Below are 25,351 nucleotides of genomic sequence, written 5' to 3'. Positions count from 1 at the left end.
GTGTGGATTTTAAATGGAATAGCCTGTTTACTTGCAGACCCATTCAATGATCCCGTCGCAAGTGTAAAAACATTCAAATTGTTTATAAATTGCTTAAAAGTGAAGGATAAGTCATTCAAATTGTCATTTGGTATTGTTTGAAATGAAAAATTTGGCAAAAGACGAAGGAAACAGCAGTACTTACGAAGTTGAAGCCCCATTCAAATACACATAACTAATTTAGATACTGTCAGTATCTAAATTACAGATTCGTGAAAAATGTCTTATTTTGTCTTAAATACACGGCTTTTGGCTGAACCACTCGCAGGCTATGTTAGCACATCTATGACAATGACAAAGGTACCAAAATCTGAATTTTGATGATTTTTTTACGATCGTCCAGATGATCTGTATAATATCCGTTTGTTTTTTCTTTAGGCAAGCCAATCCCTGTGACATGGACTCATCTGGCAGCAACCATCAGCGCCGGGGATAAAACTATGACCTTGATGAAATCTGTCACATGGAATGTTGGAGATAAGATTGTCATTGCATCAACTGGGGATAGGAATAGCATGATAGAGAATGAGGAGAGAACTATTACTGGTAAGATATCACTATGAAATGTTTACACTGAAAACGTACCACACTGAAAATCATCAGAACAAAAGAAAATGTTCGACTGAAATTGTTTTCAGTGGTATTTCGGTGTATTTTTCAGTGATATATCAAGTGGCTATTGTCTGCTATAGTGAGCAATGATCCAGGGCACTAATTTCCATAACAATATCACTGGCCAGCTCATTTCAGTGTGATTAACTACAATGGCTCTTGGGTAAACACAACTGGGACTCGCTACATATTCCCCCCCCCCCTTCTTGTCGTAAGACATATTCTTGTGCCCTATGGCCTAGTCCTTGATACAAGGCTCACCCAAGCATTTTATTAATACCTAAATCTTTTCTATTCACTGACCTAATTGTGTGGGTCCACCTGGTGTTAAGAAACACCAGGGAGCATGACTGCCACCATTTTGTCATGGACTACCCCTGCAATCAACTCCCCTCAAATGAAGCTGCAACTTTGTCCTGCCAAGATTCGAACCAATGATCCGGAGTTTTAAGCTTTAACAGTTAAGCAGGGGCTAGAGTACTCCCCGTCAGTCTGAAACACCATCAATCCGAACTACCGTCAGTCCAAAAATCTAATTGAAGATAGGATTAGGGTGAGGGTTAATGTTAGGGTTGACATGTTTTTCAATGAGACTGACAGGGGTTCGGATTGATCAGGCCTCGAAATAAGCCAGTATTTCTGAGGGCTATTTGGGCCCTTGATCTTAAATGTTTGAGGGCCCTCACAAATTTTTGTGGGCCCAAATTTGGGATATTGGTTTTAACCTATGAATCTCACAAAAAAGTGAGAAAATGGTAATTTTTTTATGCTGGATGTATATTTTGCGGGCCCTCACTGACTCACTCACTCCTTAATTCGACCCCTGGGATTGATGTTGTTTCGGACTGACGGGGTGTACCCAGAGTATAGACCAAGAGGGCTTCCCCATCTGGTCTTTAATACTAACACACTTATATTTTTGCCTTGTGTCATTATTGACTCAACATATCCACTACGACATATTATTTTTTCATTCAGATATTTCAGATGATGGTTATACGCTGACCTTTAAACCGCCAGTGACATACGAGCACCTTGGCACTGAACGGACTATAGGCAATTTTACATACGAAACCAGGGCCGAGATTGGCTTACTCACCCGCAATGTGGTCGTCAGAGGCTCAGTGCATAAAGACTGGACAGAAACAATTAAAGGATGTGACAAGAAATATGACGCAAGTAAGAAACTATGGCTATTCCAGTTGAAGTACACACTGCCCCTGTGGAAGATTTTGGAAATACCTTCCACACAGGGGAGTATGTTTTTCAAATGTAATTGGTCAGAGTTAATCATTTTGACATCCATACTCCCCCTGTATTATGATTTTATCTATATCTTTCACAACTGGAGTGAGTATTTCAAATGGAAATTACCCAATTGTCTATTCTATTCAAAACTTATTCTCCCTCTGTGGAAGACTTTAGCTAAATCTTCCACAGGGGTAGTGTGGATTTTAAGTGCAATAGCCGGTTGTAGACTTTTGTCTTACAGGGTGTGAGAGTTCGGATTTAAATCCGTATTCAGCAGTGGCATAGATTTTTTTTTGACATGGGGGTGAGGTTGAAAAAAATTTCTTGAATTATAGTGAATCCAGTACGTTTTGGCGACCAAATAAGTTTATGGTACAGATTCGCGTGGAAAAAAATGGCCATATTGAAGACAAAATGATGAAATATTGTGCAAAAGTTGAATAATTGGGTGCAAAGCATGCAAAAATACACAATTTTGTGGCTAAAATGGCCAAATTTGAAGTTAATTTGGTCAGAACCCTCATACAGGCAGGCATCAACATTGGGGGATGATTGTCTGGACCATCCCCCCGGCAAAATACTGGGGGATCCCTTTCCCTCCTCCCAGCCTCCCCCCTCCCAGGACAACATGCCTAATTGTTCCAAAAAAATTTAAAATTTAAATTTTGATCAATTCTAAGGGTGTTGTGGTTCTGCAAATCGCTGAATGGACCTTTAAAAGTTACTTGTTCCCATAAGTCTTTGTTTTTAATTAAGGGTACAGACCACAAGATAGCTTTCCATAGACTTTACGTACAAAATAGGGATCACGTTTTAGGCCATAAGTCGAGTTACCTGCAACTTTGAAATATATATTTGATATCATCTTAATCAGAACAAAATTCTGCATAATATATTTGAAAATGACTCCACATTTTAGGTCTACTTCTTAAGAAAATTAGTGATATTTAAAAAGGCCAGATTTTCCCATATTTACATCCGACTGCTAACCGCATTTTGACCTCGTGTGTTCATGCTCCCATAATCATAAACATCACTCAAATTTTTGCATTTTCTTTTCAAATATGCAGAGATCACATTCACAAAATGTAGTAAAACATGATTTTCAACACTAAAATTTTTAATATTGTACCGATTTTGCACAATTTTTATGCATTATTATGTTCTCAGAATCTTCCTTCCTATACTTTGTACAGAGTTGAAGAGTCCAATATAATTAACACTTGAACTCAAAACTTGGACTGTGTTGGATAAGCTCACTTTTACCAAAAAAATTTAGTTTTCTACATTTTCTTGACCAAAACTCATTTTTGACTTGCTTATTTTCAACTAAAATCACATTTTTGACCCCCAAAAAATCACATTTTTGACCAAAAAAAATCACGTTTTTGACAAAAAAATCACATTTTTGACAAAAAATCACATTTTTCAACAACAATCACATTATTGACCAAAAAGTCACATTTTTGACCCGAAATCACATTTTTTACCAAAAATCTTATTTTTGAACAAAAGTCACATTTTGACCCAAATTCACATTTTTGATCAAAAAATTTACATTTTTGACCAAAAAGCACATTTTTTTTAATACCAAAAGTCATGTTTTTGACCAAGAAAAGATTCTGAAAACATAATAATGATAAAATTGGATGGATTTATTGGTCTCGCTATGAGTTTTAAAATATTGGACTCGACTTTGTCTCGACCAATAAATTTGTGTATTGGGTTCAAACCATCGAATTTTATATCAAAGTTGGAACGCTTCACATGCGGATTTAGTGGTATGTACCCTTAAGGTTTTACCGTCGTTACTAAACCTATCGACAAAATTTTTTTTAATTGACATATTTTGTACATTAATATGTGTAGATAATAAATCAGGAAAAAAAACAGGGGTGCCGGACCTCACTTTTGAACTACAGCCGTTTTAAAAGAGGTGTACATGTCCAAAAATCTCTGTACACTCCAATGGCAAAATCAGCAATTTGTCCAAAATATACCACCTTTTGCGTTGTATAAAAAAATTGTCGAGACAAAATTTTTTAAATGTTATATATGTTATGAAAAAGAAAAAGCTCTGTAAAATCGCGCAAAAAAAAATTGGGGTACCGGACCTTGTTTTCAGCGTAAATTGACCAAAATAGGTCAAAAAGCATTTTTCTGCGACACCATGCGTAGTTAATTGCGTAGATGGATATTTTGGTGCGTACCAACGCGCTGGTATACAAGCGCGATCTGATGCGCGATCAGCGTTCGTTTACGAATAAAAAAAAAAAAAAGAAATTGTCTGTTTACGCAGAAAAGTTTTCAAAAGTTACCTAAGATACTTCTTAGGCTAAGAAGTGTCCATATTAAATAGGAACAATTATAATGATGTCGACTATAAAAGACTTAATGAAGCCTTAAAATTCTTAGCCTAATTCTAATTTGGTGTATTTTGGTCACAAACGGGTGTAAGAAAGACTCCCAATCTGCAAAGATATTGGGCCAAAGAGTTATCAAGTTACATAAAGTGACGAATTTTCACCTGACTCGAATGACCAAGAAGAGGATTTATTAAACATGTTAAGCGAAGCATTTGACACCATGGGCGGAAGTGTTTGACTATAATAGGCCTACAATTATTATAGGCATAGGCCTACTTAGCATGCTTAGTCCCGTTTACGAGAGGAAAACTTTTTGGTCACAAGACTATAGGCCTACGGAATTATCTCGAGGTGGATTCATTATCATCAATGGTTGCAGTTCAATTAAAGCGAAGTTTTAATTGGCCAAACGTTTTTTTACAGCTACAGGAAACCCAGTGTTTAAAAACACTGGGTTTCCTATAGCTGTAGAAAAACGTTTGGCCAATTATGATATCATTTTTGTACTGTAGGCCCATGACCCTTTTTTTAAAACGGAATAGTTTTGATGATGTTGTCTGTATCGCATGCATTATGAATTCAATGCACGTAGTAGGTTTTTACCCAATAACACAAAATGCTTTAAACATTTAAATGTTGGATTATAAACTTTTAAAACATTTTTAAAATAACAATAAAAACATTCAACACTTGCTGCAAAACATATTCTAAGTTGGTACAATGTTGCCAAAATAATATGTCTATAATAACATGTTTAAGTTTTGTTGTAGTGTGTTTCATTATGAAACGTTCTACAAACGTATGATAGGCCTATAATATAGAGTGCTTAGGCCTACCCAACATTTAGGCCAAAATTATTAAAACGTATTAACCAATTTAACCAACACTTTCGTTTAGGCCTAATGTTAAAACAAAAAACCACCCTAATTCTGTGTGTGTAGGCCTATAACTTCATACCATCTATTGGACACTACTGTCGTAGGCCTACTTTGGGGAGGGGGCCAGGTCCGTTAACAGTGGAAGCACGCTGGCATTTGGTTTGTACATGTTGTATTTAATATATTAGAAGCGGCCACTTTTTATTGCGCTCAGCAAACATTGTTTTCTTTATTTTGTGGCCCTAGTTATCGCCGGTGCGCAAAAAAATAGCATAGAACACGCACAACACGCATCGTTCTCTGCGATGTCTGCAACGCAACGCCGAGCACGACGCTGAGTACGCACGCGTTGAAAACAGGCGCAATAGTCAAGTCGAATCGGGTGACGACGGTAAAACCTTAAGCACTGACTCATTTCTGAACTGAATCGCACTGTTATATCTCAATTAACCCCATATGAGAACTACCTGCCGATTGGCCAAAGAGAAATTTTCATTATCAATTGGACCAATCAGGAACATTGTTAGAATAATTTCACCATGCAAAAAAATTGGCTTGAATTATTTGCAAAGCTCCATTCTGATTGGTGATTAAAATGAAGATATCATGTAATTGAGCAATCAGAGGCAATGTTAGATCGGCAGTTAGTGCTCAGGGGGCTAGCACTGACTCATTTCTATAACTGAATGGCACTGTTATATCTCAATTGTATTTCAGATCAGTTCGCCATCTTGACATGTTTTCAAGGCAGATTTGGAGAAGAAATCGCAAGCGACGAATTTGGTGTGCAAATCATGCTGTATGCAAGAGTACCCAATCAATATTTGGCCATAGCTCATCTTGAATACGTTGAAGTCACCCACGCAGGTCAAGCGTACCGTCTTGCTCGCTATCCCATCAATTTCAATCTCAATGGAAACATGCTAGGGAGTTACGTGCGTGGCTGTTCCATTCATCGTCACGCTCAATCGAGCAATCACATTACGTGGTGTACATCGCCTTCTGATTGAGCACAATGTCATTTACAACGTCATGGGTCCCGCATTTTTCCTCGATATGGGTATCGAAAGAAAGAACGCATTTCAGTATAATCTGGCCGTTTTAGTGAAACCAAGCAGCAGTTTGTTAAACACGGATAACACCCTGCTGCCTTCTGGGTTACCAATCCAGACAATTATATCCGACACAACGCAGCAGCCGGTGGAAGCCATCATGGTTTCTGGTACAAGCTCTCTCAACAGTTACCTCTGCTTGAATTCCGTAACAACACCTGTCATACTCATGGTCGTCATGGTCTCTGGATATACCCACGGTATCAGCCAAGTAGTATTGCCGAGTTCCGCGGATTTACATCGTGGTCCGTTGAAGTAGGTGCCGAAGGAGCTATAGTGGGAGCTATCCGATTTATTGACTTTCTCGTAGCGGACGCCAAGATAACTGGGATATCAATTCACAAGGTTCAGGGCACGTGGGGTATCCCCATGCTCAAAGATTCTGTGATTATCGGGCAGATTAGTGAGGATAGCAAGTGCACTGATGTAGGGTTGAGGCTACCGAGGAGCAAATATTTCACTGTGAACGGCGTCAAATTCCTCAACTTTAACAAATTACATTGTACTGCGATTAGATCATGCACGTTCTGCAAAAGCCGTCAAGGTGGTTTTCAAACCCGGTTTCAGAACATTGAATTCCACAACGTCTACAGCAAGATTGTGTGGGATTGGCAGCATGAAGGTTGGTTCGAAGATTTGGATGGTTCTCTGTCTGGAAAAAGCGCTGGGTACTCGGTGCTTCCACAGAATCCAAATTTACCCCCAGAACACTGTACATTCTACGAATCTGAATTTGGCGATCGCAGATTTTCTGGCGCTGTATGTGATGAGACTGTTAAATTGCACCGCTTTGCTTTCAACAACGCTGAGCCATCAACATTGCAGATGAAAACTGTTCTTTTCGAAAAACCGATGCGGAACAAGTTTGGTACCTTTCAAAATGAACGAATCACTCATAGTGATGGCTGGATGGTGACGCTCATTGACGGAGAAACATACAACATGGTGTTTGAAAACGCAGAGCAAATCAGCAACTTTACATACAAGGGAAGACTTGACGACTTCAGGGATAGTGACTTTGTGATTTTAGGGCATAATCTTACCCAAGTGGTGGATGGTGTGTCTGTCAGAGGAATTGTAACCAACCAATCTGAGCATGCTCTGACTTACCATGGCAACCAATTTGGTGATTGGTTTTTGGAAAAGACACAGGAAAAGGGACATGCGCTGAGTTACTTAGGTAAGTTGATGTGAACAAAGAGTGATTCCCTGCCGTAGTGCATGCTATTAGTAACCATTGGTTACTGGTTCAAGCCTGGGCTCATGCACCTGTTCCAAATTATGGTATGCCATAGGCTGAACTGAACTGAACTGACTGACTGAAAGCGTGAGCCAGTTGACCTAGCAACTGTCATATTCTAACATGCAGGCCCTTGCAACTCCTATTCCAGCGCAATACCAGAATGTGTGGACAGAGGCAACCTCCCCCTTGTATTACTATAGGCCGCCACCATTAATATTGTGGATGCCACAATTAATATTTTTTATTATTATGATTATTGTGTCTATGTATGTTATATTATTATAACCATTTGTACATGTACCTTATATATTAACTGTCATGAATATTAATGAAATATTGATGAATTGATGAATTTCTAATTAATTTGAAATTTGACCCTGGGCTCCGCCATGAAAGAAATATGCTGCTGCCAGCTAAGGCAGGCTATGTCCTATGAACATGTTACCGTAATACTGCTGATCTTATTACTCTATGATTTTCCTGTCATCTTTTCAATATCATAGCTTCAAATTCTACAAGTTCATGATAATGAAGTCTTTTTATGTTAAATGACACTGTTATCTTTAATATGGGCCCGGTGGGGTCACTCAACTTGCAATACTGACCGCACGATCGTTACCAAAATCAAGGAAAAAAGGGTAATTATTAAGGCATGTCCGCGGACAAAATTGTCAGAAAAATTGGAAAAATAGGGGTGTTTTATTGCACAAATGTCTGCGAAATTGAAAAAGGGGTTCTTATTATTTTCTCCAGATCCTGTGGCCAGATACAAAAATCACAGGAATAAATTTGGTTTCCTACTTTGTACTCATCCTGTGATCAATATTGTTCTCGGTTCTGATTTATATGCAAGGGGTACTACTTGAATTCTGTGATGCCCTTGTTAATTACTGAAAAAAAACCATTCATAGGCCTAAAAATCCCTTCCTTGAAATGTTGAAATAGGGTCAAAATTGCAAATGTGTCCTCGGAATCTAAAAAATAGGGGTGTTTTAGAGTACCATTTTGTCCTTGTTTTGGAGTAAAAAAGGGGGTGAAATTTCATGATTTGTCCTTGAAATCGACTGCAAAAGGGGGTAATTTGTACTTGTGGTAACGGTCCTATGCGTCCCCCCTGCCAGGGAGTGACCCCACCGGGAATATGGGCTCTCGTTCCGATAATAATCGCATATTTGATCTGTATTTAATCGAAAAATCATTGCAGACGATGCGCGAGTCCGCCATTTTGTCATGAATATTAAGTAAAGAAAAATGCTACTACCAACAGAAATATAGCCTAAAAGTAAAACAGCGTATTAATATCAAGACTTATGTTTGTTCGTATGACGTCACTGTCCTCGGATCGATGTGCCAAGTCTCTGTTCCATCGCACCAGATACTCTCTATTCAATGATCAGAGTTGCCAACCAATTTTCAGCCCATATCGTGACTCAATTCACCCATAAGTGGCCCAATCTTGCTTATCCATTGCTTTCTATTAGATAGGGCACTAAGCCAATGTCAAAAAGTAGCCCAATATGTCTCTTGCCCATTTCTATGAGACACAAGTAGTGATGAAAATCTCAGAAGTAGCCCAATTTCCAATTATTGGGCTATTCCATATATTCCATATTAGGCAGCTCCATTTGATTTCCATACACCCTTTGAGAAAGATTCAACCTGAATCTACCACAGAGGGAAGGTGAGTTTCAAATGGAGCTGCCTAATGTGTTAATTCCATTTGAAATTCATATTCCCCCTGTGGAACATATTTCTGAAATCTTCCACAGGGGTAGTGTGTATTTTAAATGGATAACCCATTGTATGTGTATTGTATAGGTGCTACATAACATCATTTAACAGGAATTTACTGATAAAATATTTGATTTTTAATATTTCAGTTTCAGGGAAAGGATTATACAACCATACTGACCTCGAGATTAGTTTTAGTATGTATCACTGCTACTTTGCGTCCTGCGGCATTAAAGCCCCTCCTCCTCCTACAAAGAAACCGACCGATGCACCTATCCAGGAACATAAGATTGCTATCTTACACTGGTCTAACCGGCAGACGTGGAAGGATGCTCCTGCTGGATGGGGTGGGAACTATGGAAAAAGAATGTATGGTTTGCCTAAGGATGGAGATAATGTTATGATTCAAGCTGGTAAGATTTTTGGCTATTCCACTTGAAATACATACACCCCCATGTGGAAGACTGAAGCTTAGTCACCCATTTTAGGTAACCCCATTTGAAATTCACACTCCCTTGTGGGAGATTTAGGTCATGTCCTTTTTTTGGGGTGTATGGATTACAACTGGAATAGCCCAATATTTTTTCTTTGAAATCTTCTGCAAGTTAAAGTTTGTTTGGCTTATAACAGGCGAAAATTATTCGGTTTTTGTTACTGCTCACGTCAATTAAAGCAATAATGTGTGATTTGCATAAAAATAGTTTCCTATATAAATGTTTGTTTTCACTGATCATATTATCCCCTTTTAATTTCGAGCCAAACAAATGAGGTATACGAAGAAAATTACGATTTCATTCCAGCGCCTACAATGCGTGTACTACCCTCGCCGATCGTAACATGTAATACTGCACAGAGCATCACGCCCGACGTGTGTACACATAAGCTGACATCCACGGAAGATGTTAGCAAGCATTCGATCGATATAAAAAGTTAAATTTTACTGTTATTAAAGCATTTCAGGCTTAGTCTTTTACGTGGTATTTGAGTACACCACTGGGCATTATAATTATGCAAAAAGTAGAAATCCGAGTAAAATTGAGGGCGTCGCTGTGAAGCAAATCACACATTATGGCTTTAAGTCCCAACTTACGCTCGCGTAAACATGTAAGCGTGTGCTAGTCACATGTTACGCAAAGCACAACTAGCGTAACTGCTCCACACAATTGTGTGCATGCCTTTCTATATCAGTACTTCATACACTCTTAGATAGATGGCGAGAACCAATCAGAGCAAACGTTAGAAAATGTGAACCATGCATTAATTGCGATTCAAATGGAGCTGCCTAATGTGTTCATTCCATTTGAAATGCATACTCCCTCTGTAAAAGATATTACCAAAAAATCTGTGTGGATTTTAAATGGAAAGCCCAATATCAATGATCCATGCATGCAGACGGATTGATTTTGGCTGACTTTCTTTTTTAAGATACTCAACAGAATCTTAGGTGCGGGTTGAACATGTTGAAGGGCCTTAAACAGTTCATTGTATTCAAGTTTGACAATTTTTGTTAATGTCATGATCATTGTGTAATAAAGACAAATGTATTTAAAGACAGCGAAGTAAACTGCATTTTGCAAACTCTCAATTGATCTTTGTCAAACTAATCCTTCACAACATGAGGAAAACCTCTTTAGCTTTCATGAACCCCACTTTTCCTTCTTCACTATTCGTTGCCCAACCACCGTTATTGGTGGTGTGCACCCTTATACCGACTCCCGACAGACAGAGCGTGTTGAGTTGCGTTGTGTGAACGTCGACCTAGGCAACGCCGTAAACATCCGCAGTTCAGAGTATATAGTTGAAAATCGTATTGAAACCCAGCGACAATCTTTGCGTATTAGCCAACAACAAGCCGTGATTGTATCCATCTGTATACAATGCGCATGTGCCACACCGCTCACCGACCGCTCAACATCTTACTGTAAATAGGCTAATGTTGTGACTATCTATCTATCTATCTATGTATGAAAGTGAAAAGGCTCCGTCAGTTTCGATCCAAATGTCGCCAAATTAAATGCGAGAGATCGGGAATATACGGAATGTCCTGTTATTAATTTGGTTGAAAACGGTCAAGAATTGGCCTCAAAATCAGTGAAAATGTGGTCCGTTGCTATGCTGGGTAAACAAAAAAAGGGAGTCAGTTGTTGCGCCGTCGACGCGGCGTATTTAATGCCAAGCCGCTCAGCGTGGCGCAGCACTACGCCATGTCGCAGAACGACGCAGAGTCGCGTAATGAATGATAATACGGGAGAACTGTCGACGTAGACGTAATAAATACGGGAAAAAGATGTGTGTTAAAAAGTACAAACAACATGAAGAGGTAGGCCTACTGTAATTAAAAAAGAAAACAAAATGAGGACAAACAGGTAGGCCTACGAGTATGTGGGTTAGCCTATAGTTAGTCACAGTAAGAAATTGAAAACGGGAATAAAATAGGCTAAAGAAGGAAAGAATAATAAAATCTAATAAAATTAGATGATTTAAATAAAAAAGCTATTAAACTGAGGATAGAACTAAAATAAATAACATGAAAACGGGAAATCACAAGCTAAGCAGCAAATAAAAAATGAAGCCAACAGGGAAATGTAAGAAAGGACAGATTTAGAAAATAACGGGAACAGGATTGAGTAAATAAAAAACATGGTAACGGAAATTTGCAAGCTTAGCAGCAAAATGTTTTTAAAAAATGGAACAAAATTGGCCCATGTAGAAGAAACTAAAAAGAAAGAAAGAAGCTAAAATGGAAACTTAGGCTTAACGAGGGTCAGACTCAGATAAATGAAATTTACCTTTTGCCTTTTTGGGAGCACGTGTGGCCGAGTGGATAAGGCGCCCGACTGTGAGTTCGAGCCCCGCTCGTGCCAACGTGTTGTGTCCTTGGGCAAGGCACTTTATCCTCATTGCCTACTGGGGATGGGGTTGGGTTGGATTGGATGTTTGTATAGTTGTTTGTTTCAATGTTGCAATATTGGCGCTGATTAAGCTGCTGCCTGCAAATTGCATTGTGTCTGTTTAGTTGTGTTTAATGTACAATTCTAGCAATTTGACCTGCGGGTCACCATTAGAGTTTGAAATAAAACCTTCCTTCCTTTTCAATGATTCTACCTGTTCAGTAATTCCTCCCGTTTTAGTGAACGCTCCCATTTACTCACCTAGCGGGGACCCGCGTGTAGCGCGGGTGTCCCGCTAGTGATATTAACGACCGTAGCGTAATAAATACGGGAAAAAGATGTGTGTTAAAAAGTACAAACAACATGAACAGGTAGGCCTACTATAAATAAAAAAGAAAACAAAATGAGGACAAACAGGCTGTACGAGTATGTGGGATAGAATTTAGAAGGAAAGAAAGAAATTCTTCAGGAAATGTAAGAAAAAAAAGCTATAATAAGATCAGGAAATTTAAATAAAAAGGCTATTAAACTGAGGACAGAATTAAATAAATAACATGAAAACGGGAAATCACAAGCTATGCAGCGAATAAAAAAAGAAGCTAAAAGGGAAATGTAAGAAAGGACAGATTTATAAAATAACGGGAACGGGATTGAATAAATAAAAACACATGGTCAACGGAAAATCGCAAGCTTAACAGCAGAATTTTTTTTAAATGGAACAAAATTGGCCCATGTAGAAGAAACTAAAAAGAAAGAAAGAAGTTCAAATGGAAACGTAGGCTTGAGGAGGGTCAGGTTCAGATAAATAAAAATGATTCTACCTGTTCAGTAATTCCTCCTGTTTTAGTGAACGCTCTCCCATTTACTCACCTAGCGGGGACCCGCGCTGCCCGCTAGTGAAAGAATAAAGTAACAAACGTTAGGAACTGAAGGACAGGGCTAATGCATGAGGTGATTTTAACAATGTGGTTGCAAAAATTAATTTCAGATTTGTCAATCTTTCAATTCGGCCATTTTGCCTCGTCCAGATTTTTTTTTGGCAAGTCCACCTTTCTGTATCTGTAGAGCACAGGTTTATTTCGGTCAACTAATAACAGATTTGTTTCATTACCTCTGATATCACCAGGCAACCACGTTTTTGCTGATACCGATCTCCCAGTAATGAACAAACTATACATCGACGGTACTTTGGAGTTTGTAGACACAAGGGACTACAACCTGACTGTCACCTATATTATCATCAGAGGCGGCCGTCTGATTATTGGACATAATGAGAGTCACGGGTTCCAGCATACTGTGAGAATCATACTACAAGGCGACATCTATACACCGGAGATTAGGATGCAAGTTGGCCAAAATGTTGGGATGAGGAGCCAGACTGGACCCAATGTTGCATCAAAAGCTATTGGTGAGTAGAAAATGGACTATTTCAGTACGAGAAAATATACAGGGTGTACCAATTAACTTTTTAATGAACATATTGTATAGTTTTAAATTCCTATTTCTTTTCAGGAGCATTTTTACAATCTGAGGAGGTCAAAATCAAACAGGGCTTGAAAAAGCCCACCAGAAAATATATAGTTTGTATAGGCTTGCTTATATGTATACAGGGTGATCAAAATTTTCTTCATTATTATACCTAATTAATTATTCAAAAATCTTAAGTAATGCTAATTAGCTGCTTAAAATACTTTCAGTAATTGGTTTAACTCAGACATTATCTCTTCATTTGACACTTATTATCGACTGTTTTACATAGAATCTATGTAAAATCCAATTTTTGTTAGCTGTTAATAGAACAAAATTACAACAACACAGTGGCCTATGGAGAGCCAATGTAATATGCATAATCATGCATAACTCGCAAAATCACAATCCACTGTAATTTTGAGAATAAAGTTTTGTGGAAATCTACTCAAATATACTATAAAAAGAGGATGCTAGAATCACAAAATACTACAATTTTGTTGTTGGGCAGGAGAAACCTATAATTATGTGCTTGGATCCTAAACATGTTTAAAAACAAAACTGCCAACAGGTTAAATAGGAGGTTTTGCTTTAAACATGTTCAGGGGCCAATGACACCTAGGAGGTTTTCCCTGCCCAACGATGATTTGTCCCCGGATGCAGGCCTGGTCAAGACAATGCATAAGGAATCAATAAATGTTCTTTACAAAAACTAACACCAATCCTTATTTTCAATTAACCAGGCGTTTTCGGAGAATTAGATCTTCATGGAAAGTACCATAAGACGCACTGGACACACCTAGCAACAACCGTGTACCCCGACAACGGCACCCGCATCACGGTCATGGATGACGCTGACTGGGAAGTAGGAGATGAGATTGTTGTCGCGACAACCAGCTTTGAGACATGGCATACTGAGACATTTAAGATTGAGGAGGTTGTGAATGTGAGGACTTTTGTTTTGAATGCTACATTCAAACATAAACATATTGGTAAGGGGCAATTTATTAATTAATTAATTTATTTATTTATTTATTTCTAAGAGTATACATATTTAGAACAGCAAAGACTTGGTGAATTCATCTGTGAGGTCAAATTTAGACAAAAATGTTCAGTTTTGGAGGAAAAAAAACCCCACAAAAACGTTTTTTGGCCCAGTTTGTTTTTTGGGGGACATCAAAGCAACTGTGTCATCTAGTGTTTATATTGTGTTTGCTCTGTAGGGTTTGTATCTGTTGTATTCACCTTTTTTTAGAATATGTTGTTTTTATGTAGTTTTTGCATAAGGCCTAAAAAAGTTGTTTGATTGGTGTAACATAAAAAGAAAATTAGGGTAGGCAGGTGGGGATTGTTTTTTTTTTAACTTTTAAAGCTGTAAACTGCATTTGATAAAGGCCTGGGAACCTTTTTTTTCTTTTTTTTTAAATTTATTTATTTTGATTGATTTATTATTAGTATTTTTTTTTTTTTTGCAAAAGAAAAAGAAAAAAAATCAGGGTCCGGCCTACTTTTAAGATCGGTCAGATTGCGCCAATCAAACAATTTTTTAGGCCTAATGCAAAATGTAGATCTAGTAATCTTTGTTTTGCTATTCTATTGTTCAGCTCATTGAGGCCTGTTATATGCACTGTATAAATTGCTTGATTTATTTTATATCATTTTTCTTTTTTGGATATAACCTCTCCCTTACAGCTGAAGAATACACTGTATCGGATGGCAATGTTTCCCGAACCTACACCATGCGAGCTGAAGTGGGCCTTCTTACTAGAAACATCAAGATAGAGGGCGGTTATTACAAGAACCTCTACAAGCATGGCTTTGGTGGTCGTGTTATTGTTGGCAATTATTTACCTTATCCCAGAACTAAATTTGGTTAGTTAAGATAGTGCTAAAACTTTAGAGGCTGTACAATAATTACAGTGTCGTAACTAGGGTTGGTAGCGCACAGGGCAAGAAACAAAATTGGCGCCCTACCCCACCACCCGAGAATATCTTAGACGATTTGCGCTACCAACCCTAGTTACGTCACTGAATAATTAATATATTTCCCCCACTAAGGAAACTGGCAATGCCCCAAGATAATATCGAAATGGTGGTCAAATTTGTGTGCCCAAAATGGCTTACCCCATTGGCCTGCCAAAAAATCTTTGCCTCTCCCCCTTCCTTTTTGGCCTGCCAAAAACCTTTGCCCCCACCCTTTTAGCCTGCCAAAAAATCTTTGCTCCACCTTATGATAAAGAGGAATGAGTCTAATGCTGCTAAAATTGAGTAATCGGCTTCAAAGAACTCATTTCATTGGTTACAAAGAGGGCTATATCATGTATTTTTCCAGATTAAAGCCTATGTTAACCCTAAGACCAATAGATACCATAAAATACCTGGATGAAAAACACTGCGCATACGTGAATCGCAGGGTCTGCGATTACGCAGTCACCCTAAGTGCTAAATGCTCACGGAATCGCTGTCTGGGGCAGCGTAACCTGTGTAGCTACCGGTCCATGATCGTGTGCTTGGCATGCGAGGGGTCTTAAGGTTCAAATCCCGAGGGGGCCAAGTGACTTCTTTCTTTATCTTCTCTCCTTTTTTGTTTCTTCTTTAACTTCCGATAGCAAAAAGCAGGGTAATAACATTTCCGACATTTGGCTTTTGTTTATGTTGTACAAAAAATGTAGGTTCTGCCCAGCTATCCAATGTCGAGTTCATACACACCGGCCAAGAAGGGTTCACAGATGATGACGACCCACGATACTCGATAGTGTTTATGACCGTCAAACCTTGTCACCGTAGCTATTTCAAAGGTTGCGTTTCTAGACATTCTTATGTCAAAGGATGCAGTTTCCACCATGGCTTCAACACAGCTATTGGACTCAATGATTCACGTTGGGTGGATGTTGTAGACAATGTTGTACATATTACTATTGGTTCAGGTAAGAATGTTATATTAAACACAACACAAAAAGAAAGCCCATACTTCATGTAACCCGTCATCAATTCATACCTGTGCATGCTATGACAATTTGATTGACATGGTTATGTACGGCATCTTGTTAGCCACAATTTTGACAAAGATTGATACCAGTATTTCATCGGCCGTATCACATAGTGAAAAATACAGTGGATTTTAAGTCCATTTTTGAAGATTATTCCATAAATATACAATCCGGTGTAGCGATTTTCTTTTGCCGCATATTCTTGATTAAAACATTATTGTCGATTAAAACCTGGTTAAAAGTAATACAAATATACCATATTTTCAACGTTATTTACTTATCACTATCAGAGCATAACTTATTCTGCAAAAAAAACCAATATTAAATAATAATAAGTCACTTTGTGAGAAAGACAAATGACAATTTCGCCGTTCAAAATGATAAATATGTCGTGCAAATACGACATTTTGTGAAACAGTTGTGTAAATTCGTCACTTTGTGAAAAGGACAAACCAGCAATTTTACTGTGTAATGACAAGTTGCGCAAATATGTCGTGCAAAATAGGCCTGTTTTTTTCGGTGAATATATAGAGTAGAACATAACAAAGTAATGTTCCAATTGTTTAGGATATACAGGCGACAGGCGTGAACATGACTGGTACCTTAATTCTTTTGCGCACTGTATCAAGTTATGATGGGTTACAGGACTTTTGAAGCATTGAGCTACTCTAGTTGACATCCATATACACCATATGGAAGACATGACCTTAATCTCCCACACAGGGAGTGTGAATTTCATATTGGAGTACCTGAATGGGTGATTCCATTTGATATCTACACCCCTGTGTGGGAGATTAAGGTCATGTCTACCATATATAGAGGGTGTATGGATTTTAACTAGAATAGCCCATTTCATCTTGCAATGAATATTTGACCCTAAATAACCTTTCCTTATTGGTTTTAAATTTTTTCAGCTATGATGGATCTAGGCACTAGAAATCGCTGGGTTCATAACCTTGTAACCGTCTCCATTTTTGCTAAAACGCCCGGAAGCCAAAAAGCTGCCGAATTCAACGGTGGATTTGACCTGGAGTATGCATCAAACCCAACCCTAGTGAACAACTCAGTCGCCGGGTCGGAACGTGTCGGGTATAAGGTCAAAGGTCAAAGATGTAGTGAGGATCGCTTTGAGAGTTGGAGTGGCAATGTGGCTCATGGGACACTACATGGAGTGTACATGTTTAAGAAGAGTATTTCATCCGTGTGTAGTAAGATTGCTGGATTCAAGTTGTACAAGAACTATGACTTTGGAATTTATATACAGGTAAACAACATACTGTGTTTCCTTGAATAGTCCCCCCCCCTCAAATAAATGCCCCCAACACTTTTTTCAACCCAGATGTTTAAAAATGCTGATATTTCCATTCTATTTGGTGTAGTAAGATTACCAAGTTGCACATAATGGTCGATAATAGCATCGATAATCAGCGAAAATCTGATCGGAATCGCTGAAGTGAACCAGTGGTCAGTGTTTCTAGTTCATAGTTTGTCATTTCAGCGTGAGTTTTAAGCCAATTTCTAAATTCCCCAAAATGTTTTTGTAATAAATAATTTTATGTGTAGCCTTATTTGTTATACACATCCAGACCAATTTATTACATCACACATTATTGCGTTCAGTCACAATGAATCATGTTAAAAAAGGCTAGTTTTAAAAGTTACATCTGAGTCCATATAGGAATCAACTCTCAAAAAAATACAGTAGACCAGGCCTAATTCTTGTGTATGTTAAGGAAAGTTAACTTCTATGGACTCATTTGTGAAAAGCTGGGAACCCAATAGCAAGAAGGCCCTTTCAGCAATTATAGCTGTCAAATACAGTAAGCCAAATAATTAAGGTACCAGTTATGTTCACCCCTGTGTATCCTAAGGGCCTAGGGACCGCTTCACAAACACTTGTTAGGGGGCCTGATGCAAAGGGGGGCCCTGAAATTTTTGACCCTCCTAAGGGGGGGGGGGCCTGAAAAAAAATGACCTGGGAAAATTGAGTTTATATGCTTTTCTATGGGGTTGACCCATAATTTTCATGTCAAAAAGGGGGCCCTGAAATTTTTGAGATCTGTAAAGGGGGGCCCCAAAATTTTTTTGCGATGAAATGTTTTGCATCAGGCCCCCAACAAGTGTTTGTGAACGGTCCCTAAGCAAGACAGATATATCATAATTGGAACCAGCAGCCAATAGCTTTTAAGCTATTGGCTGCTATTGATTAAAAATTGATTAAAATCATTTAGCAGTCCGGTCCGACTGCCTGATCAGGAAATACTGCCGAATCAGGCATCATGTTGCCTGCGCAGGAAACATGGTATCCCACATTGCAATGGCCTATTTTAAATAGAGCATCTTTTAATATACCGTTATTTCTTGGTTTAGAGTAAAGAAGTAGGTAAAATATATAAAATTATCAATGGATGTACAATCAGTAGTATTTTTTCATCAATTTTAGTTAAAATAAAGGTAATTTGCATATTTTAATCAAATTTTTTTTAAACCGTTAAAAATTGTTTTGTTATTTAAATTATTTTTCTCCCGGTGGAATTTTTTTTCGTCCGGTGAAAAATTGTCAACTTACATGTAAGTAGCTCATGTGTGTCAAAGTAAAATTTCCAGCGATCTTTTATAAAATCACCATGAACAATTAAGTCCTTAGTCTGTCAAATTTGGAAGGGTTACCAAAGCCTGTGTTGCCTCTTGCAAGAGGCAACATGCTGCCTGATTTGGCAGTATTTCCTGATCAGGCAGTTGGACCGGAGTGTTTAGTTCAATTTAAGACCTCATTCGTTGAAATTTTTCAAGAAATAAAGACACGACGATTCAAAAACCCAAGGAAGATGCCAATTTTAAAGTTGCAGTTTGCTCCATTGCATGTCCTATTGATTTGTACACAAAGCATTCACGAGCAAGAGAACTAGGGCTGTGCTTCCATTATTTAGCATGTTAAACCTAGTGTCATGCTTTCATTGATAAGAACATAAAAGTGCAACTTTTAAATTTGGTTCTTCATTAGGTTTTAGATCACTGTTTCTTTAATTCTCAACCAATTTCAATAAGTAAGGTCTTTAATCAGAGCTAAAGAGTACAGGTATTGGCTGCTTGTTTTAATTTTGACATATTTGTCTTTATTTAGGATATAGAGGAGTGAACACAACTGGTACCTAAATTTTTTGGCTCACTGTAGACTTATAATACCTGGCAGCTATTGACTAATTTTTTTCATAGGGCATTATGTAATTATTTATTGTTACATTATCCAGAGATGGAACCGACCGAGACTGTGGGTCAATCTATTTACTGTGATGAAATATTTCACCTGTTCTTTTCTTTGTTTATTCTCATTTGTATATATTTTTGGCCCCACACATCTGTGGGACTTATGTTATCATCCAAATGGTTGTCTGTTTTGCGGGCTACGTATCTGTCTGTTTTGATGGCTGGCTGCCAGGCTGTCCGGGCGGAAGCAAATTATTAACCCACTGTGCAGCTCCAAGGCAATAACCGATCAATTTCAAACTTTGGTATGGTGATAGCATATGGTTGCCTGATGTACTGTATAGTTTGGGGTCATGTTATTTGTATATTTATGAATATTAATGAGCTACATGCATATTTGCCTACAGTTTCATTAATCCACTCTGCAGCTTAAACACAATAATCTCAAACTTTAAACTTGGTATGGTGATAGTATATGGTAGCCTGATGTACTGTATAGTTTTGTGTCATGTTATTTGTATATTTATATTATTTGTATTACAAACCTTTGTTATTTACACACCTTTGTGTGAGGGTCACCTTAATTACGAACCACGTAATTCTAGTTGCGTCTTTTTACCCCAACAGGTGGCGTGCAGTATCATCATTACAGATGTCACTCTGATTGATAACCGTGCAGGAATCGTACCCCTGATCGTCGGTCCATCCGCTCGTCTACATAAGACATCTAAACAGTACGTGCGCATTGAGAACACCCTCATAGTTGGGATGAGTCCAGGATTTGTCTGTGATCTGGATTCGGTAAGATTATGAAAAGCGGCTTATGATTTTTAACCCCCTGAGCACTACCTGCCGATCTAACGTTGCCTCTGATTGGTCAATTACATGATATCTTCACTTTAATCACCAATCAGAATGGAGCTTTGCAAATATAATTCACCTCAATTTTTTGTGTGGTGAAATTATTCTAACAATGTTGCTGATTGGTGCAATTGATAATGAAAACTTCTTTTTGGCCAATCAGCAGGTAGTTCTCATGGGGTTAAGAAAAATGGTAGGTAATGCACAGTGATATTTCCCTACCCAAAAATAGCGCCATCTCTTGATTTATGGATAAGATTGACAACGATATTTGGAGGAGTTTCCATAACATCTTGGAACAACTGAACTATGAGAAATTATCCATCATTATCTGGCATGTAGAAGATCGTTTGACAATTCTCATATTCCCAAGAATACATACTTTTTTTTGTAGAAAATAAATTGGATGATATTTGACTAGATTCATTTCATTCATTCATTCATTCATTCATATTTATTCAGTACTCACATAAAAAAAATATTACAGCACATATGATAAAAAAATATACATTATAAATACGTATACAAGATGTGGTCAATTGCATGAAATACCAGATATAGCAACGAAATATATGGATTATGGAGTAAACACCAGACGAGTACCAAGGATAGCCCAAAAAGCCTCAATAAAATTGAGGCTTATTTCCATTGGGGTCCTTAAAGAAAAAAGAAATGGGGGAAACAAGCAGATCAGGCAACAGAACCAAATAAATAAATAACTCCCGAACCCAAAATATTGCACAAAATAAATAAATAACACCCAAATCCCATATTGCACATAAAATTACGACCAAAAAGAAAAAGATCAAACTCCATCAATACCTAATGAAAGAACTTTGCTCAGTTCTTATGGCTTGATCCATCAGATGTTTTTTGACGGTTTTTTTAAATTGGGTCAAATTGGTGATCTGTTTGATGGAATTTGGTAATGAATTCCAATGTTTGATGCCACTATAAAAAAAGGTGTGACTAACATTACCGTGGTTTCTAGGAACAACAAAATTGTATGAGCTATCCCTGGTATCGTAGTTATGCAAAGATTTTGTACGAGTAAAATTGGCACTTAGATAGACCGGGGCTTTTTCATGGAAGATTTTAAAAACTTGATTCAGTTTCAACTGAATCACCCTATCATGAACAGACAACAAACCAATTTTGTTCCGCTCTGCCTGACCAATGTGTGCACGAGGTCCCAAATCCAAAATGAACCGCACAACTTTATTTTGCATGGTTTGCAGCCTGTTCTTAAAATGTTGTGAGAGAGAGTTATATCATTATGAGCATGTATAATCATAATAACACATAATAACGGCACTGCAACGTCTCTTCCGACTGGTTAAGTTTAAATTACCAGCTTGTCTATACAAGAACCTCAACCGTGCGCTAGCCTTTTAATAATATCTTGGGCAATTGACTCCCCATTCAGTGTTTCATCAAGGGTCACCCCCAAATATTTTGCAACCTTGGAGGATGTTATTTTCTGACCACCACAAGAAACAGAAAATGAATTAACTTTCCCGAGTCTTTTTTTTGTACCAAATAGCATGCACTCAGTCTTTCCAAGGTGTAAAGAAAGTTTATTGTCTATAAGCCACTGTCTACATGAGTCAAGCTCTTTACCAAGTCTCTCTGCAATGTGCCCTGGATTTTTATCAGACACTAAAAGAGCGCTGTCATCAGCGTGAGAGCAGAAGCTTGCAGTCGACACTGCTGGCCATGTCATTCACATAGCAAAGAAACAAAAGGGGACCAAGAATGCTGCCTTGCGGCACACACCGCACGAGACCCCAAGGGGATTAGAGTCAACATCGTTTACATTGACAATCTGCTTCCTGTCACTTAGGTACGATGAAAACCAGTCAACAGAAGATACACCCATGGCTCTAAGTTTTTGGCAGAGAATGACATGGTCAACAGTGTCGAATGCCTTCTGTAGATCAATTAAGACTAAACCGTGTAATTACCTATGGACATTTGACTCCTGATATAGTCGTTGAGGTGAATTAAGCAGGTATCAGTAGAAAATGAACTCCGAAACCCAGATTGGTACCCATACAAAATATTATTTTCTCTCAAATAGGTCTCCAGCTGAGAATACACAGCTTTTTCCAATAATTTTGATGTAACACATAAAATGCTCACTGGCCTATAGTTTCCAACCTCAGAACGACTATTTTTTTTGTACAAGGGTCTTACACGAGCAAGCTTAAATTCAGTTGGTACAGTGCTAGTAGCTATTGACACATTAATTATATGGGTCAACTGATTTTTTAATAATGCTGCCCCATCTCTCAGAAATTTGGCAGGAACTCCATCAAGGCCAGTGCTTTTGTTGGGATTAAGAGAGCGAAGCTCTTTCAAGATAAAATCACTTGACACAGGGCATAATTTAAAGGCATTAGGTGACACGCCCAGTTTTTTGTAAAAAAAAAAAAAAATTGTGGAGTTCACGCTGAACTCTCAGAGAGAGGCAGGCAATTTGTTGACTAATGTGCTAGCAACAGTAGTATAGAACTGGTTGATATGATTGGCAACTGTGCTAGGATCAAAACAAAGGTCACCATCAATTTTAAGAATAACACGAGATTGATCCTTGCTTTTATTACTGTAACCCAGGGTTTTCAATTGCTCCCAGAGTTTTTTGGGATTGAATCTAAATTCTTCAATTTTATCCCTAAAGAAACTACTCTTGGCCTTTTTCACATCCCTTTGAATTTTATTTCTTAATCTGGAATACTCAGAATACAATTCAGGCTTTTGTTCTTTCTTGAACCTGTATAAAAGATTATCTCTCAATTTAATTGCTTCTAAGATTTCACTAGTCATCCAAGGTTCAGTGTGATTTTTGAGTCTGATTTCTTTGACAGGAGCCAAGGTTTCAATAATATTTGATAAAACTGTTTTAAAAACACACCATGATCTATTGACATCAGTACAAAAAACCCCAGACCAGTCTGCCACCGAAATGGCCGATAACAAAGCATCAACGGTGTAATTTTTCATTGATCGTATCTTGACAATGTTGTGATGTTTCATCTGGCCTTTGACAACTTTCCGAGTACAAAAAATCAACAAATGATCACTCATGCCAATATTGATAGTCCCTGACTGGCATATTTTGTTGCTGTTATTACAAATGATGTGATCAATAGCACTAGAACTAGTTGAGGTGATCCTGGTTGGTTCATTTATGAAATTTTTGAGGTGAAACAATCCTAACATATCAAGATACTTTTTCAACAGACCATATGATTTAGGTGCTAATGTGTTAATGTTGAAGTCGCCGAGGACCATTACCTCACAATCAGATCTAATTTTAGAAATAATAAGCTCTAATCGATCAAGGAACCCACTGTCCTTGGGAGGGCGATAACAAACCCCAACAACAATTGGTTTTGTTTTTGGCAAAAGTAATTCAATCCACAGGGCTTCAACATTTGCATCAAGCAGATCTGATCTGCAATTAAAAGCCAAATTGTTCTTAATGTACATACACACCTCCACCCTCTCTGTTCCGATCAGCTCTGATCACAGTATACCCATTGATGTTTATTTCAGAGTCAGTGACAGAACTGTCGAGCCATGTTTCTGATATTGCTATTACAGACGCGGAAGAGTTATTGGCAAGAATTTTTAGCTCAGATATTTTTGATGTGAGCGACCTAATATTGATATGGATGAAATGGAGTCCCTTTTGTTTGAAACAGTCAAAAAAGGAGCTAAATTGTTCGTCGGAAGGATTGAAGTTAGACGATTTAGAGTTATTGGTACCGCTAATATCAAACAATTTCCAAAGGGCTATTTTGATCAAATGTTCATCAAGGGCCAATTATATGATGAAATTTTATATCCCAACTTTGCAGTATTTTTTGAGTTTTGTTGAGAATTTATGAAGTGTTTCTGGGGTGTATGTAAACTATGCACAGGGCACACATACATACATGTGGCATCCTGTCACATCCATCAATTTGGTAATTTTTTTGGATTTTATCGGTCCTGACTTATACTATACTGCGCCAAAAAAAGTATCCTTACATTTGGAAATATAATCACAATTTCAAAACTGAACATTATTGGGGTTAATTTGTTTTTTAATAGATGCACTATCTAATCCTGCACATTATGACACTACATTGAATCCAATGTGATCTCAAGAAGTAAAGCTACAAGCATTATTGAATAGACAAAGGTCCAGTTTTAAAAGTGACTGTCTGGTATTGTCTCTTGAACGTGGCTTGGCTGTGTTTTTTTCATTAATCCGCTATCAGCTTAAACGTAATAACCGATCAAATAACCGATTATTCGGATAAACATACCGTCACTGGGCGGGAAAAACCTATGTACGTTTTGCCCTTGAACATGGATGCAGCAAACCATTCAATATAAAGTCTACACCTACAAGGCTTTATCCATTATCAAGGGCCAAAAGTAAATAATGAGGTGTTGTCTGCATGTACTTTTGGCCCTTGAACATGGATGAAGCAACCTCTTCAATATAAAGTCTACACCTACAAGGCTTTATCCACGTTCAAGGGCCAAAAGTACATAATGAGGTTTTTCCCGCCCAGTAACGATATGTTTCTTTTTTACCCATTCTTTACCAGCGCTATCCAGGCTCCTCCTTTGGTACTAGAAAGCAACGAGGTCCTACTGCAACATCCAGTTACCGTCACGCTCGCCTGGAGGGCATGTTATGCTAGTGG

General features: G+C 38.0%; 1 protein-coding gene across 1 annotated transcript; it reads left to right on the top strand.

Moving 5' to 3' along the window:
* The first annotated feature begins 422 nt into the window (after window positions 1-422).
* Window positions 423-25,348, top strand: LOC140140465 (fibrocystin-L-like). Its single transcript, XM_072162227.1, has 11 exons — window positions 423-585; window positions 1,630-1,830; window positions 5,864-7,438; window positions 9,382-9,645; window positions 13,250-13,531; window positions 14,334-14,582; window positions 15,283-15,462; window positions 16,263-16,517; window positions 17,495-17,844; window positions 20,415-20,588; window positions 25,253-25,348. Exons 3-11 carry the CDS (start codon window positions 6,628-6,630, stop codon window positions 25,346-25,348), a joined length of 2,661 nt encoding a protein of 886 aa, XP_072018328.1. The 5' UTR covers window positions 423-585; window positions 1,630-1,830; window positions 5,864-6,627.
* The last annotated feature ends 3 nt before the right edge of the window (window positions 25,349-25,351 follow it).

The sequence above is a fragment of the Amphiura filiformis genome, chromosome 2, assembly GCF_039555335.1.
Source record: "Amphiura filiformis chromosome 2, Afil_fr2py, whole genome shotgun sequence".
NCBI lineage: Eukaryota > Metazoa > Echinodermata > Ophiuroidea > Amphilepidida > Amphiuridae > Amphiura > Amphiura filiformis.
The sequence above is the reverse complement of the archived record's forward strand: the minus strand, read 5'-3'. Positions and strand labels throughout refer to the sequence as shown.